Source organism: Octodon degus, unplaced genomic scaffold, assembly GCF_000260255.1.
Source record: "Octodon degus isolate 3935 unplaced genomic scaffold, OctDeg1.0 scaffold00007, whole genome shotgun sequence".
Lineage (NCBI taxonomy): Eukaryota > Metazoa > Chordata > Mammalia > Rodentia > Octodontidae > Octodon > Octodon degus.
Window position 1 is genome coordinate 2,100,505 of NW_004524583.1, and position 17,230 is coordinate 2,117,734.

A 17,230-nucleotide genomic window follows, 5' to 3' on the forward strand; every position below is an offset into this window, starting at 1 on the left:
TTGCACAAGATGAACTTTAGTCATAAGGATACTTATCTGACATGTAAAAATTTGCCTTTCCATTTTTAAATTGGCATAAATGAGAAAAAAAAAACATACTAAAAGCAAACCAGAGGAACTCAATTTCCTGCAGTTATTTAATAATGATCAAATGACTGCCATACTGAGAATACCATCTAGTAAGTGAAGCTGAATATTACAATCATTAATGAACAGACTCCAAATTTTACATCTACCAATGTAAAAAAATGTATATTAAAATTAAAACAATTTTACTTAAGTACTGCCTTTATTGCATTTTAAAAAATTGCTTCTAAAATGTTAAAATGTTAACTGGAATAATGAGGTCAATTTCTTTCTTAGGGTAAAAGGGGTACATATAATTTACAATGGAAAAAAATGACATAATTTTTTACTCTGTACACATCCTCCTAATCTCATGAAAACCTAGTAGGTTTTACTAAATAGTTATTATGGAAAAAACAGAATCATATCTAGGATACTCAAGATACTCTAAGAGAGACCGGGTGTAGTGGTGCATGCCTGTAATCCCAGAGCTTGGGAGGCTGAAAACAGGAGGATCACTACCAAGTCGGATCTGTGTAGTGAGACCCTGTAGACCTATACTAAATACCAAAAAAAAAAAAAAAAAAAAAGATACTCTAAGCAGCTCTAAGAAGAAGTAACTAAACCTGAGAGAGTATATTAAATTTTATTCTGAGTAGCAAGGTAAAGTCTAATTATCACTCAAAATTTAAAAAAAAAATTTTCTCCCATAATACTATGTAAAGTATTCAGAGGTAATTGTGATTTTTAAAAAATATTTACTCAAAACTTTATTTCCCTTTTTATGAGGCTCAGTGGACGCTGATTTAAGAAATACACAAAATTATCGTTCAAAGATCTAGTTAAATTAGGTAAAAGCAGACTGGATTTTTAATTATTTTCCTAATTGTTCTCCTCAAATTCATTCATGCATACAATGAAAGTATGCTGAACATCTACCCAAAACATCACTGCCAATGATAGAAACACAGCAACTATGAAAGTAAGACCAAAATCATGCTCAGTACTGGAGGTAAACATAGACAAATATCATGAATAAAACATGCAGTGTGTCAAGGCAGCGGAGGACAAAATGTTATAAAAAAGTAATAACATATCATTTTCTACTGAAACTATGTCACAAAGAAAAAAAGATCTCATTGAAAAACGTGGTGTCTTAGTAAATACCCAAAGGTTGGGAAGGGAAGTTCCATAAGGATAACTTGTGAAAGGGTACTCCAAAGAGTAGAAAAATCAAATGCAAAGACTGAGGCACAGAAAAGTGCCTGTTGTGTTCAAAGAACAAGAAAGACAGAGTGGCTATGCCAGTAAACAAGGACTGTATAATACAAAAGGAGGTCACAGAGATAATCGACGACTAGAACATGTAGAGTCTTGAATCACTGAAAATAATATTTGCCACTGTAGGTAAAAGGAAAAGTCCATGGTAGTTCTTAGAAGAGTGCTATGATGTGACATGCCCTTCTAAAGGATCACTCTGGCTGTTCATCTGATGACAAACCGAAGGGTAAAAGAATCAAAGTGGGAGATTAAATGGCTAGCATGTAATGAAGTAACACTTGCTGATGGCTTAAACTAGCAAAAGTGAAGAAGTGGTAAAATTCTACATATCATGAGAGCCAACACTGATTTGGTAATGGACTGGTGTTATGGTTTGTGTCCAAGTTGTGCCCCCAAAGCCTCATGCAGTCATGGGGCAGCCTTCTAGAGTTTGTGACTAATTCATGATCTATGGCTGGAATTATGAGTGCTACACTTGCCCTGGGGTGGTTAGCCTGAATGCAATTTAAGGTAGGGAGAGAAGCTTGCTCCTGCCACTGCTCCTCCCTTTTTGCTCTTGCTGTTTTGCCTTTTCTGCGGCCATGAACTGCTGCCCTGTGCATGTGCCATTTTTCCTTGGAGCCAGCTGTTTATAGACTAAAATCTCTACAAACTAAGCTAAATAAACCTTTCCCCCCTTAATTTGGGGTATCAGGTATTTTGTCACAATGAAAGAAAAATAACCAAGACAACTGGGGATGGTATGAAAAAGCACTGAAATCAAGGATTCTAAGTCATACTCCGAACAAATGTAAAGATAAAGCTGTATATAACAAACAGGAAAAAGAATGACAGAGAAAGAAGCTTGGTGTCTGGAGCCAAGAGAAAGATGAAAATCTCAGTTTCAACAATGCCTACATTTAATGGTCATTAAGAGACAGTTGGAAGTATTAGGAAGTGGATCCAGAATGTCAAAAGATATAAATTTCAGTTATCCCTAATGGAATCACTATATATGAGTGCCCAAGTTGAGCCTTGCCAACAGAGCTTTCAAGGATTACATAATTACATAACTATAACACATTGTACTTATAATTTAAAAGTAATATTTCACACCAAACAGTGTAATATAGGAACAAAAAGTAAACATTGTTTATACAATTACATCATAAATATCCATTTTGTATGGCTTATCCTATAAAGAAATGTATCCACTATTATTTAATCTCCCTGACTTCTACCCAAGCACTGCTACCTAGCAGAAACACTAGATATGTACATAGCTCTGTTTCTTGCCAGTATCATATAAAAGAAATTTGAGTCTCTTTCAGTAGTACAGACAGAAAATACATATTGCTGAATTTTGAGGATAGATAATAAGGAAATAAATGAGGATACATCTATATATGATGGTGAACACTATATGAATATAGAACAGTAGTGAGATTTTATACTGAATGATCACACAGGGAGTATGAATATATCATTTAAGCAAATATAAAGTTTTTCTAAAATGCTGTATATATTTCATTTTAGATTTACTCATTACACATTTACCATATAAACTTGCATTTGTCAAGGTTCTCTTTTTTCTCTTAGCTTTCTGCTAAATAAAAGGACTGCTACACAGCATTCTTGCAGTTATTATGGAGTCTCAAAATATTTTATATATTTTTCTAACTCAGTATTCTATTGACAATTTATAGCCACACGTAAAATACATTTCAGCCCCATGCACATTTTGTGACTTGTCTAATTTATATTCAGCCAATTAACAAAACATTCAAATGAAACAACACTAAAACTCTTGAGTTCTTAGTGGCTTAAGAAATAGCAATAAGAAATACATTAAAGTTTATTTCATTAAAACATTTTCAGTAACATTCCTATATCATTTCTCACTAAACCAACATGAGTGAGGTCCATAAGTGGCAAATGGTGTTATTTAGCAAAGCAGGTAACCAAAGTTTTTAAATACTTTTTGAAAAAAAAACCAAAAACAAAAAAACCCAAAAACAACCTGTATGTAGAGTAGCCACCAAAGGTATGTTTTGTTTAAAGAAAATTCAGAAGGGGATGTGTCTATAAGCCAAATGTAATACTGTTTCACTGAAAACTGCATTAAAAAGTTAAAATGTTTATAAAACTGTTCTATGAACATTTTGACATTCCTTTAGGCACAGGAATGACACCTTTTTATGTATGTCAAATAGGGTTACTTTATCATATATCTTTTAGATTATCTGAAAAATTTCACATTGACAAAGCTGTATCTTTACAAGATTAGGATCATATTCAATCCTCAGTTCTGCAAAAAAAAAAAAAAAAAAAAAAAAAAAGGAATAGGATCATATTATCATCTATAGTTCTTACTATAGAAACATTTACATAAGTATTTTGCAAGTAGACAGTAACTTACCAGAAATGTAGATAATCTTTTGATCACTTCTTTGACCAAGGGAATTTGTCACTTTACAGACATAAACACCAGAATAATTGAAAGTCAATGGACGGACAAAATGAAGAGTATTGTCTGAAGCCAGTAAACCATCAGGCCATTGCCCATCCAACCTAGATTTAAAAAAACACAAAACTATTTTAAGTACCTTCAAACTATATTTATTTACACAAACTTACAAAAGACATTACACCATCGAGATGTTAATAAACACTATTATTTGTATAAAATTAAACATTAAATGACAACATATAGGTAATAAAATTTTTATTTTAATAAAGATAAAACCCATTAGGAATATCCATTCTTCTAAAATATTAATTCGCTGAGGCCAGGGAGATGGCTCAGTGGAATAAGCGCTTCCCTGGCAAGCGCAAGGGCCTGAGTTCAATCCCTGGTTCCGCCAAAAAAAAAAATTCATAGAAGTACAGGTAGGCCAATATAACAGAATGGGAGGGAAGAAGGAAAAAAATCATTTTAAAAGATTATATTCAGAAAATTGGAAATCAGAAATAGAGGATAAAAGTAACTGAAATTTTAATTATGAATTATGTGAATTATGAATACATATATATCTACAGCTTCCTCACTAAAAGGTCATCTCATTTAAATATATTAAAATATTTTAGTATCTTCTATAATGTAGTTATACCATATCATTTAATACTAACAGAGTGGTATGTACGCCTTCCCTTTATAGACGGTCTTTAGACAAAGAAGGATTTACTTAATAGAAAAGTTTTATTTGTATAGTGTGTGACAATAAAAACTAAAGCACAATTTGGTATCAATAACTCTAAATAGTGTATATACTAATTTGGCTAAAGTAGTCCATATTTACTATATCCATTATTACGATAAACCACGTAATCTCCACTAGAAGAAACTCTAAAGACATTCATTTTAATAATATATAAATAAAAAACAAAACTGCAAAAAAAGAGAAAGGTTTAGTTTGAAAATGCCTGAGTTACTTAGACTCTAGAGAGGCAAGTACAGTCTCGGGGATCAAAAACTTATTAAAAGAATAAGGAAAAGACTAAGAAGGTAGAAATACTGAAGAACTGGAACAATGATACTGTTTCACGATCCCAAGAACACTGCACAGAAAAACAGTAAAAACTTCTGGGGTTTTAGTACAGACTGAATATCCTTTATCCAAAAGCCTGGAACAACTATTTCATATTTTGAAATTTCTCAGATTTTAGAGTACTTGTGTAGACTTTACTGGTTAAGCATTTTTAATTTAAATATCTGAAACCTAAGATATGTCAACACTCAAAATTTTTCAGGCTTTGTAACACGTAAGTGTTCGGGATTTGGGGGTTTAAGGATGCTCTTGACATTTAATTTAGTACTGAAGAACAAAGATAGTTTTCTCATACAATTCTAATAAATAAAACAAAAACACTCCAAACTTTTCTGTCCAGGATTCTGAACAGAAAAGTTTTACAAGCTCAGCTTGCAAAATTGTATATGCCTTATCAATTAAAACCATACTTTGGACCCAAAACTGTACGAGAAATTTAAAGCTGGCTTATAATATTTATTCAGTAAAGCCAGGATAAGAAAAGCTATATATATATATAACTAAACACCTAACAGATGATATACGCTGAGCTCTTTCTCTGTTTTTGTATCTATGTTACATGAATCATTTATAATTCTCAAAGTTTCTAGAAAAGTATAAATATACATTTATATTCATCCTTATAAAACCTTTATGAAGTAAAGGCTCACTAGGAAACTAAGTACTAGAGGGGTTAAACGACTCCTAATAAAAGACATCTAAGTACAGGCACTGGAATGAGACCCAGAATTACACAGTTTTTAGAAATACTTTATCAAACAGACATCCTAATTAATGACTGCTTCCCACTTTTAAGAATATATAAAAGAAAAAAAGCCTACCCTAATTTCAAAACTGTCTTTAAAACTGTAGTACAGTAACTAAATGTACTGTTTCCTTAGTCCCACAAAATCCCACCATAAACAAGAGTTACGGAATTAAAGTTATTTAAAATCCATGAAGATAAAGAAAACACACTGCAACACAATAGCTCAATAAATTCTTAAGAGGTCAGGAAAGGGAAGGAACAACATAGGCTTTAAGCCTGTGTTTCTCAACCAAGAGTGATTCTTCTCTATGATATTTGGTATACCTGTAAACATGGTGGGTATTGGAAACTGAAAGAGTGGCCGGTGCTACTGGCTCTAGAAGTGGAGGGCTGGATGTTACACACTGTAAAACTTATAGAACTGGCCAAAACCCAAAATAGCCAACCAAAATTGTTGATGGTGTCAGAGTTCAAAATCTCTCCTTCAGGCTGAAGAGTTCCCTGAAGTAGGTATATGAATGCAAAAGCAGCCATGTTGGGTCCAGAAAAGCCTGGAGTTTGACCCACTGTACTACTGAATGCCAGGAGGTGGCAGAGGGTTACAAATAAAGAGATCACCTGGAAGTTACAGAATAAATTAACAGATTCCCTCCAATTATGCACAGTTACAAGGCATTTACTTCTCTGGCAAAATAATGTGGTAAATTCAGTTAAGTAAATTGAATTAGCCAGAAGACCTCTGCTCTCCATTGGAATCTGGAACTTCTGGAAGAAAATCAATAGGATCATTCCAAGTGGAACCTATTAATTAATGATTTTTATTGTAGATAAAAGTTTTCACTGTGAAAAGATTGAACAACCAGAAAGATAAATAACTAGAAGAAGAAAGACCAAGCAGAAAAAATCTCTTAGAAGAAAATAAATGACATTAAAGTGAAGACACAGGAAGGCAGACTATCTGTAAACATGAAAATGATGCTATTAAAATGATCAGGGAATGACAATGTGCTTGAAAATATGACAAAATATTGTTTTAAAAAATCCCTGAGTCGGGCTGGTGAGATGGCTCAGTGGTCTAAAGCACCTACTTAGAACAAGCTTGGCAAAGCACAGGGACTGCGGTTCAATCCCCCAGCACCACATGCCAGCCAGCCCCGCGCCCTGGTGGGCTGAGCTGGCCACACACACACACACACACACACACACACACACACACACAAATAAAATTTAAAAAAAAAATGCCTGAGTCATGGAAATTATTTTAAGAAATAGTCTAGGAAAAACAATAAATCCATTCAGAAAATATGAAAAGATATATAATCAATAGGGGTCCAGTAAGAATATATCAATGTGGAAATCAGTGAGGAGATTCTTCAAACAATAAGACTAGAGGTCCCATATGACCCAGCTATTTCCCTTCTTGGTATTTTCCCAAAAGAATTAAAAGCACCATACCACAGCAATATATGCACACCCACACTTATAGCAGCACATACTTAGAGCAGTTTATATAGCTAAATCCTGGAAATAACCCAAATGTCCATCACCCAGTGAATGGATAAAAAAAGATGTGTTTATACAATGGAATACTACTGAGCCATAAAGACAACCTTCAGAGATTTATAGCTAAACGGATGGACCTTGAGACCATACTCAAGTGAAATAAATTCGACATATTTGTAAATATCTCATTGTCTTTCTAATGTGAAAAAGTGTAAATAACAACCAAAATGTACAACAGACACTGTCAAACAGGAAGAACTTATTCAAAAGGACAGGAAGGAGAGGGGGAGGGGGAGGGGGATAAAATAGAAACAAAGCTTTGTAAATAAAGAGAAGAGGTGATGGAGGGGAGAGTAATGGGAAGAAAGGAAATAAGATATATCCTGTACAGGTACAAGTTTTCCATAATGAGTGATTATGTATGTCTAAATTGTACCAATAAATGCAATTTTTAAAAAAAGAATGAAGAAAATGAAGAGAAAATAACAAAAAATAAATAAAATTATCTGAAGTTGACAGCTAAAAGTCTCAAGCTTGAAAGAGGTCAATACTAAGAATAGGAATGAAAATCTTAGTATAACAGTTTGAACATTTAGAGATTAAAAAAAAAGAGATGGAGATCACTAAAACTACGAATGTGAAAAGACAATTAGCCACAGGCAAGACAAATAGCTGCAGATAAAGGAAAAAAAAAAAATTCTAGTGTACTATCCAGCTCTTGATAAATAATGTCTCTGTCATGAGGAGGCAAACAGTAATTACAGAGTTTAAATAAAAGTAACAACTTCAGACAACAAAAAGAAAAATGTCTGTGGTATTTGTGGATGAGGTGGTAGATACAAAATTAATTCTTCACTAGTTAGAAATGAAGTGTTAAAAACTGATATATCAAGAAGTAGCAGTTTAAGATATATAATGGTAACTAGCACCAGAAAAAAGGTAAAATTGCTAAGGGACCCACTGAGGAATATCACTAAAGTTCGAGAGAAGGATAGGGAAGTTGGACATGTGTCTAGAAATCTTTTGTGCAATTAAATTCTTCATTTAATATTAAACCACTAATCAAAATCACTAAGGAAAAACAACTTTACAAATTGAAAATTATTTAAAAAAAAAAAAAGAAAACGTCATTTTTGAACCATTTCTTTCTAGAAATACAACATCGTATTACCTGCTCCACACAGATTTAAAGGGTGGTGGATTCGCATCAGCATTACACTTGAGATTAACCCCTCTTCTTCCAACAAACCAATTTCCATCATAACCTGTTACAGAAACTTCAGGGGCATCTATAAAATAAGCATAAGACAGAATAAGTAATTCTTTGTTAAGAGGAAGAAAAGAGTGTGATGGTGAAATATATCAAAGGAAAAAAAAGTAGAGTGCTTGATGTAAACTGAAAGGCAAATACTGGCATTTACTTACATTGTATATCTAACACGAAAGAGTATCGGAGGTCCTTTTCCAAGGCAGGATGTTGCACAACACAAGTAATTCGTCTTCCTCTAGCAAATCGGGTTGGAAACAGCTTATACCGGCTGACAACCGTTGCTGTTTCATTTGGAAAATTAGTTGTAAAGGAATCCATTTCACCAAGATCACCTTCCCAGGTAATATGTGCAACTGGTTTTCCAGTGGCTGCTGTGCAAGTGGCTGCTACTGTTTCATTTCCTCCATCAATTAAAGAATCTTGCCCTTTTTTCAGGCTCACAGTGGGTTCAACTGTTTAAATTTTTTAAAAAGTTATATTTCAATTAAAAATATTTACATTCTTACAATTATACCTAGCCACATTTCACAAACGTAGGAACAACTGCATATAAAATCTGAACACATGTTTTTCAGATAATACCAATATCAACTACATTCTTAAAGCAGTTACAATCACAGGACTGGCTGGGGGGAAATGTCAAAAATTCTGTATTGCTGTTAAAAATATGAATCCCCCTGACACAGATATACATTACTAACAGGGACCGATGGATCCTTTCTAAATTAGTATGCATGAAAAATTTCTATGAATTTGATTATAATTTGTTACGATATTAGAGATTATTCCTGAAAGAAAAAGTATTTTTAACCTACAAATGCTTCATGCCATGGCAAAAAGTTTAAAACAAACACTTTTTAAAATAAATCACTAGTATTCAGCCTGCATTTAACATGTTAATCAGACAAACAAATAAAATGCCCTTTAAACAAACTCCTAAGAGAAGAAACAGATAAAATAATTTTTCTTGGGTCAGGGGATGACTCAATAATTGCATTTAAAACACAATGGCTTTTAAGCCTTCACCTTCCCACATGGCTAAAAAGGATATGGGCTGCTAAATTTTTTTAAATATTTTTGTGGACCAGCCAAATAGCTCAGCGGATTAAAGCATCTGCTTAGAGAAGGGGCTGGGAGTTTGATTCCTTGGCCTGCTGTGCTGGTTCCGCCCCTGGGGCATGCTGAGATGGCAATTGAGACTGGGTGTGGTGGTACATGCCTGTAATCCCAGCACTGGGGAGGCTGTAAACAGAAAGATCACTAGGAGACCGATCTAAGCAGTGAGACCCTGTACACCCTGTTCTAAAATACAAAAATACAATAAAAGAAAATATTCTTGGTTATAAGATACACTTTAAATTTATGCTAACAAAAAACATTACTAACAGCTATGTTTACTGGACTGTACATACCACCCATCTCCTAGTATAAGAAAGTATCTCAGCCGAGTAAAGTACAATGATAGAACCCTTCAATCTATTCCATACACCCCTCCTAGCTATCTTTTTAAATTTTCTAGGAATTTTTATGTTTCTGTGTAAATTCCTTAGTGCATGCTTCATAAACTCATTGTTAGGTGTAAAATTTATTCTGTGCATTAAATTTTTACCTCAATGACTACTTTCATTTCCAAGATTTTTAACTGGTTATTTCAAAGCCAACTGTTATTTATACCTATCAATTTTTTATTCATATTTTAAATGATATTAATATTCTCATGTATTTCTTTTATAAGATATAAAAGAAGTTGTATGCTGTAAAACAACTTGAAAAGCACACAAGATGCATATAATAAATACTTTTATAGCAAACATCTATGTAATCACCACACACTGTAAATGTAGAGTATCAGCCATGCTGAAATCCTGCATGTTACTCCTCTTTGATCTCACCTAGCCTGTACTAACTTCGGAAATAAGTTTTTACTTATTTTTCATTGTAGTTCTGCAACCAATAAATGTAAATCTAAACAAGGCAGTTTTATTTCACCTGTTTTGGAACTTTGTGAGAATGGTATTAGATAATTTGTGGTTTTATACAAGTTGTTTTTGACTCAACTTTATGCTAGTCACACTGGCTCATTTAGTTATAATTTATTACTTTTAGAATTCATTTTAACTTTTTAATTGTAAGTCATTTATATCTACATGCAATTGAAAAGATTATTAGTTTTAACTACTGGACAGTTGGTTTATTTACAATGGACATGGGAGCTGTCTTCTCTTTGGTTTAAGTAATTTTAAAACACTCTCATTCTTGCATCATGGTTATTTGTGTGTAAGCTTATTTAGTTAGTCCCCTGTAAGACAATTTCTTTCTTTTTTTTTTTTTTTTCCAGAACCGGGGATTAAACTCAGGCCCTTGCACTTGCCAGGCAAGTGCTTAGTCCACTGAGGTATCTCCCTGACCCCTAGACAATTTCTACTACTATACTTATTTTCAGTTTTACCAGGTAATACCAAAAAGCTTTCCAAAGTACTAACTTACTCCAAACTTAGAGCACTTGTTGATATGTTCATTCATCACAGTTAATACTGTCAGATTTCACTGTGTGTTTCTCAATTTCATAGTAATACAGTGACATACAATTAAGATTTTATCGTTTTTACTTCATGAGATTAGAAATTTTTCATGTTTTGGGGTATCTAAAATTTCTCCTGCTTAAAAATGCCTACTAAAGCTAACTCTGTTTCTTTCCTCATTGAGGTATACAAGTTCTGCATAATTTTGAGACAATAGTTATTTTCATACTGGTATGCGGTACAAGTGTCTTTTACTAGTTCAAAATTGTCTTTTTACCTTTCTGGTACTTCAGTGAGCAGAAGCTTATAACTAAAATGTATTAAAATGTATAACTTTTACTTATTTGAGTTAACTACTTAATGTACTAAGAAATACTGTCCACTCTTTTGAGAGACCTACTACATAATTTTGTATTGTTTCTTGTTCTGTAAAGAAATTTATAAATTGACTTTTGTGGGTCAATTTCTGTTGTCTTATTTGTACAAGCCACTACCTGTGGGATTTCCTTACTTGTATGTCTTGTCATTCAACTGTGTTTAAATAATTAGTACAGAAATATTCTGAGATCAGAAAACAAGTACCTTCCCCAGAAAAGATATATATTCTCTTAGGCCTAGCTCCTGAAAACAATAACCAGACCAGGAATTGCTTAAGTTCAGTTTGCTCAAGTGACATAAGGAGATATAGAGGTCTTTAAGCCCATTTACTTCTAAATGCTTTTACTATGCTAACTGAGATCTTTACAGTGCAAAGGGAACGAGAAGGGGGATTAGCTATTTCATATTGAGTACAATTTTAGACATTTTACTCACTGGTCAAGGCTCTCAAAATTTTAGCTCTGCATCTCATATGTTTCTTCTGACTTATCAAATATCGTAAGGGTGGATGCTGCTATCAGCACCAACTTCATCTGTTCTCACCTACTAGATTTTGACATACTTATATTCTTCACTATGTTAGTTATTTCCCTGAAATTTTCAAAGGTATATTTCTCCTTCAGTGGGAAAGTTGATCTGAATAGTTTATGCCATCATTTATAGCAGCTAGCTTTACTACTAAAGAACTTAACCATTTATTTTAAAATCAATTTAAAGTTATTTGTATTTCTATGCAGTGAGACCCTGTACCCCCTGTACCTCCTGTCCTAAAAGACAAAAAAAGAATAAAAATAAATAAAATTGTTATTTGTATATCTTAAGAAAAATCCATCTATGTTCTTATTTTCTTGGTTTGATAAACTTCGTTTTATCAGGTATGTCAATACTTTAGTCAACCTCTCTGTAGTCACTCTTCCCTGTCTGCCGCTGTTTTCTCTGGCCCCTTAAGGTGCTACTCAGAATTCACTCTCTTCTAATTGTTTCTCCCTCCCTGACCCCCTACAACCCCTGATCTATCACCTGCAAATGATTTAAGGACAAATTGGAGCAACTGTAAAAGCTTATATCCTTTGTCCACCTTTTTCAGATTTTAGAGGCCTTTCATTTCTATTTCTAATTTTGTGGCTCATTTCTTTACATGAAGCAATAATTCTCTTAACTATATTTTTCTCTTAAGGACTACATAATGTTCCATTAAGAGGAATCCTGTTATTAACAACTGTTCTACTATGGGGCATTTTTTGAATTTGCCTAAAACTTTTTGTTATATCCCGTTTTCTTAATTTGTTTTGTGTGGCAAACATTCCACTGAAACTTTAGTGTCACAAAAGACCTCTATCTATGACACAATATTTTCTTTATAACTATTTTATTAATTTTGCAGAATCTGCTATTTCAGCACAGCCCTTTCTAGCCTGTTAAAAAGAACAAAGACCTCTTATTTAAGGAATCTGTTTTAAGTAATACATTTAGAATAATACTAGCTATATGCCACTATTATGTGCCTTTCCGTAGGCAGAAAACGCTGCTAGAATAATCTTCTCTTGAAAATTATCTTCTCTTGGTTACTGCTCTGCCTGATCTCTTCTCATAACTCTCCTTAAACTCTTCATCCACATTTCTTCCAACTATGCTTTACTACATAACCTAGGCCTATTTAGTTACTTTTACATTTAATTTAGAATCTTTACTTAATAAACATTAAATGTATCATTGCAAACTTCCTCCAATTTTGCTAAATGAGCTAGCACCTCAGTTTCTAGCTACACACCTTTTTTCACCTATATATTCTTAACCCAATAAGCTAGCACTGAACTCATTGTTAAGCCTCCCAAATACCTGTTTTCATTTAGAAGAGTCCATAACAATTTACTCAACTACCAAGTTTCAAACCTGCTACTGTGGCAAGTTTCCCTTGTTTACTACATGTACTAATTGCAAAATACTATTTTTAAAAATACTACCCTTTTTCACTCAATTGGTAGAAGGTAGAGAATTAATTCCAAGCCTTCATGGCCTCATAGTTAAAGCATATTGATTTACAGATTTCATCATTATAGTGTATCAAAAACATCACACCGGTCTTTCGGAACCACAATACTCAAACAATTACACAAATCTACAATAGGATGAATAAAATCTGATTTGAAAACTGAAACAGAAGGGGTCAAAGGTTCAAAAAAGTCAAAACCAGTCATTGGAAGAAACTGGCAAGCTTAACTAAACATGGTAATTTAGTTACCAATAATAACTATTAACCAAGTAATTAAAATAAATGTCACAGAAACTCAGCATTTATAATTATTTAATATATTATAATTACTTAATATATTTAATTATATATAGTTATAACATTATATAATAATTAATATTATAGATAAAATAGTATAAATAGTACAGTAAAATGCCACTATGTAGCATTATAGGACATACAGAGACATAGTTAACATTTTGTTTAAATTAAGAGACTAGAATCAAACATTTTAAGACAGAACTTGAGAAACCATGTTTAAATTCATTGTAACCATAAAGAACATTTTTAAAAATAAATTACTAATTTAATTAAAATTCTCATCACTGTCACCAAAACACACAATCCAACCACACTTACCTAGCACAGTTACAGTTGTAGAGGACTGGGCATTTCCAAGTGGGAATGTAACAGCTTTACAAATGTATTTTCCAGAATCAGAAAATCCTATATTATGCAGAGTAATTGTTGCATCATTAAGTGAGTAATTTTTAAATGACACTCTTCCCTGATAGTCTCCTTGAACTGAGAATCCATACTGAGGATGATGAACTGCAACAGTCTGTGTATTTTTGCCATGTATCTTCTCCCATGAAATTTGTGTTATGGTTTCATTCACTTCAATTAAACACTTGAGTGAAACATTCTTTCCCCATACTGCTGTGATATGTGGCTCCACAATAATTGGTCCAGCTAAGGCACCTAGAAGAGAAAAATACATTATTAAAATGGAATGGCTACACTAACATATGTTCTGTCCCTCCCTTTCTCTTCCTCTCTGATACAAAGGATACAAAAAAATGGAAAGATATCACTTGTTCTTGGATAATAGAACCAATATAGTTAAAATGACATAGTTCTAAAAGTATCACCCAGATTTAATGCAATCTCAGTCAAAATACCAACAGCATACTTCACAGAACTAGCAAAAACATCCCTATAGTTCATATGGAGGGGCCAGCGAGACAGCTCAGTGGACTAAAGCACCTGCTTAGGCAAGCTTAGTCAAAGGCAGTGGGGACCATGGTTTGATCCCGGGCACCACATGCCATGCCAGCCCTGCCCCCAGGGTGTACTGAGCGAGCCAGAGTCCAGGCATAGTGGCAAATGCCTGTAATCTCAGCGCTGGGGAGGCTGAAAACAGGAGGATCACTAAGAGTCCAAGCTGCATAGTAAGGCCCTATAACAACCAAATACAGTTTAAAAAAAAAAAATCATATGGAAGCAGAAGAAGCCTAGAATAGCTAAAGAAACTCTTGGTAAGAAAGGCAAGGTAGGGGACATCACAATCGTCAATCATAATATTATAGAGCTACTGTGATAAAAACAGTGCTGGGAGTGGAGTGGGGGAGAGAAAAGGAGGAAGAGCAAGGGAGAGCTAGGGGAAGGAGGGAAAGGGAGAGAGTGGGAACGCTGAGAATCAATGGAACAGAATAGAAGAATCAGAAACAATTGAATGCACTTAGCCACCTTTATCTCTGATAGAGGAAGAAAAACAGTCTCTTTAGTAAATGGGGCCAGGAAAACTGGCTTTCATCATGCGACAGATTAAACCTAGAGCCTTATCTCTCATATTACACTAAGCTAAACTCAGAATGGATCAAAGATCTAAATAATAAAAAGAGAAACAATCTGCTAGAATGTAAAATAGGTAAAACACTTCATGATATGGTTGTAGGCAAAAACTTTAAGAACAAACCCCGAATACACAGGAAATATTACAAAGTATCAACAACTGGGATTTCTTCATATCAAAAATCTTTTGCACAGCAAAAGAAACTACCAACACAGTGGAGAAACAACCCACAGAATGGGGGAAAAATTTACCAACTATTCTTCTTATAAAAGATAATAACTACAATACATAAAAAATAGAAAATATCAGCCCTCCAAAACTTAAAGGCCTAATCAAAAATTAGGTATCTGAAATGAATAGATGCTTTTAGATGAAGTATAAATAGCAAATAAATATGAAAAATGTTCAACATCACTGGTCAATCAAAAAATGCAAATTAAAACACCGAGATTCCATCTCACTTCAGAAACAATAGCTATCATAAAAAAAAAAAGAACCAATAATAAATGTTAGTGAGGCTGTGGGGGAAAAAGAACTCTTCCACTGTTAGTGTCAGTGTAAATTGGTAGAACCACTATGGAAATCAGCATGAAGTTTCCTCAATAAACTAAAACTAGAGGTTCCATTTAACCTAGCTATTTCCCTTCTTGGTATCTTCCTGAAAGAGTTAGCAGTATTATACCATAGCAATATATGCACATCTGTGTTTATAACAGCACTATTTGTAACAGCTAAATCTTGAAAACAGCCTAGATGCCCATCAATGGGTGAACGGATAAAGAAAACAATTTTATAGAGTAGACAACAGTTTACTCCTCTGCCATAAAGGATAAACTTGAGACATTTTAGGTAAATGTATCTTGAGAACACACTGTTAAGTGAAATCACTCACATTATTAAATATCACATTATTTCTTTTGTATGAGAAATGAGAAGCATAAAAAAGGAAAAAGGACCAAAACAGATGACAGGTATTGGGAAATAGCAAGAAAATGTTCAAATGGGAAGGCGAACAGGTGGGGCAGGGGAGAACAAAGGCACGAAAAAGAGAATGAAAAAGAATGGAACAAATCTTTTGTAAACAGGGAGGGGAGGAGGTATTGAAATGTAGGGAGAGTAACTGGGGGAAGAAAAAGAAAATCTATTATATAAAAGGACAAATTCCCTATAATGAATGCAATCAATATGTATGACATATATGCAATAAGTTTTTTATTTTTATTTTTTTCCCATAATTTTATTGATAAAAGCAATGAGACAGTTGCAAATCAAATCAGTAGGACAGTTTCAATAATTAACACACTGCATACATTCTTCCTAGTGGTTAATTGGTGTATAAGAATCATTCTATTCATTAAGAGAATGTAACTATATATCTATCCAAACCACTTTGAATACACAGATACAATCGTCTGTATACCCCATTTTTCTTAAGTTCCGGTATTTGAATATTATAGGTGTGTAAACTCAGCAAAATATTCTAAAAGAGTCCAGTAGTCCATAATAGTATTGGGTCTTCCGCTTGACTGGCAATGTCAGAAATTGTTGACCTGAGTCCTGACAGCTCAACATAACAGCATGGCTTTACTTCTTATATTTCGTTTTTATACTTTTCTGCTGGATGGCCAAGACAGAGGTAAAGCAAGACCTATGCAACAAGAGTTGTAGCTTTTGGGTCTGATAAGTTCAGTGAAATCCCCTCAGGATTTATCCCGAGATCCTAAGCAGGCACTTTAATCGCTGAGCTATCTGGCCAGCCCTAGGGTTTTCAGATACTGAAGGCCATAAAGCATTTAGTTCAGCTTTTTACCTAATATGCCCGTGTCTTTCTTACGTGACAACTGTCCCTCACGATCAATCCTTGTTTTAGCTGTGCCTCCCACGCCCTCAGCTGCCCGCATCAAGGGTGCAGCAGGCAGTGACCATAATCAGATTTGTCACCAATAGCACCGGGTAACTTGCACAGCTTCCCTCATGACACAATGTTTTCTTTTTTGTGTGTGTGTATATTAGTATGATTTTATTTAAATTTCTTGTGCAAAAAGGTTCATTTTTCTTGGAAATGTGGTATTACAATTTGAACTAAATTCAGAAATTTTAAATCTTTA

General features: G+C 33.7%; 1 protein-coding gene across 5 annotated transcripts in view; it reads right to left on the reverse strand.

Annotated features, from left to right (window-relative positions):
* Window positions 1–17,230, reverse strand: part of Nectin3 (nectin cell adhesion molecule 3) — a 117,249-nt gene that overhangs the window by 64,112 nt on the left and 35,907 nt on the right. For all 5 annotated transcript variants that reach the window (XM_023702064.1, XM_023702066.1, XM_023702071.1 and 2 more), the window contains exons 2-5: window positions 13,907–14,248; window positions 8,551–8,847; window positions 8,297–8,414; window positions 3,746–3,897 (exon numbers count right to left, since the gene is read on the reverse strand). In XM_023702064.1, coding sequence (XP_023557832.1) covers window positions 3,746–3,897; window positions 8,297–8,414; window positions 8,551–8,847; window positions 13,907–14,248 — 909 coding nt within the window. The remainder of the gene's footprint in view (window positions 1–3,745; window positions 3,898–8,296; window positions 8,415–8,550; window positions 8,848–13,906; window positions 14,249–17,230) is intronic.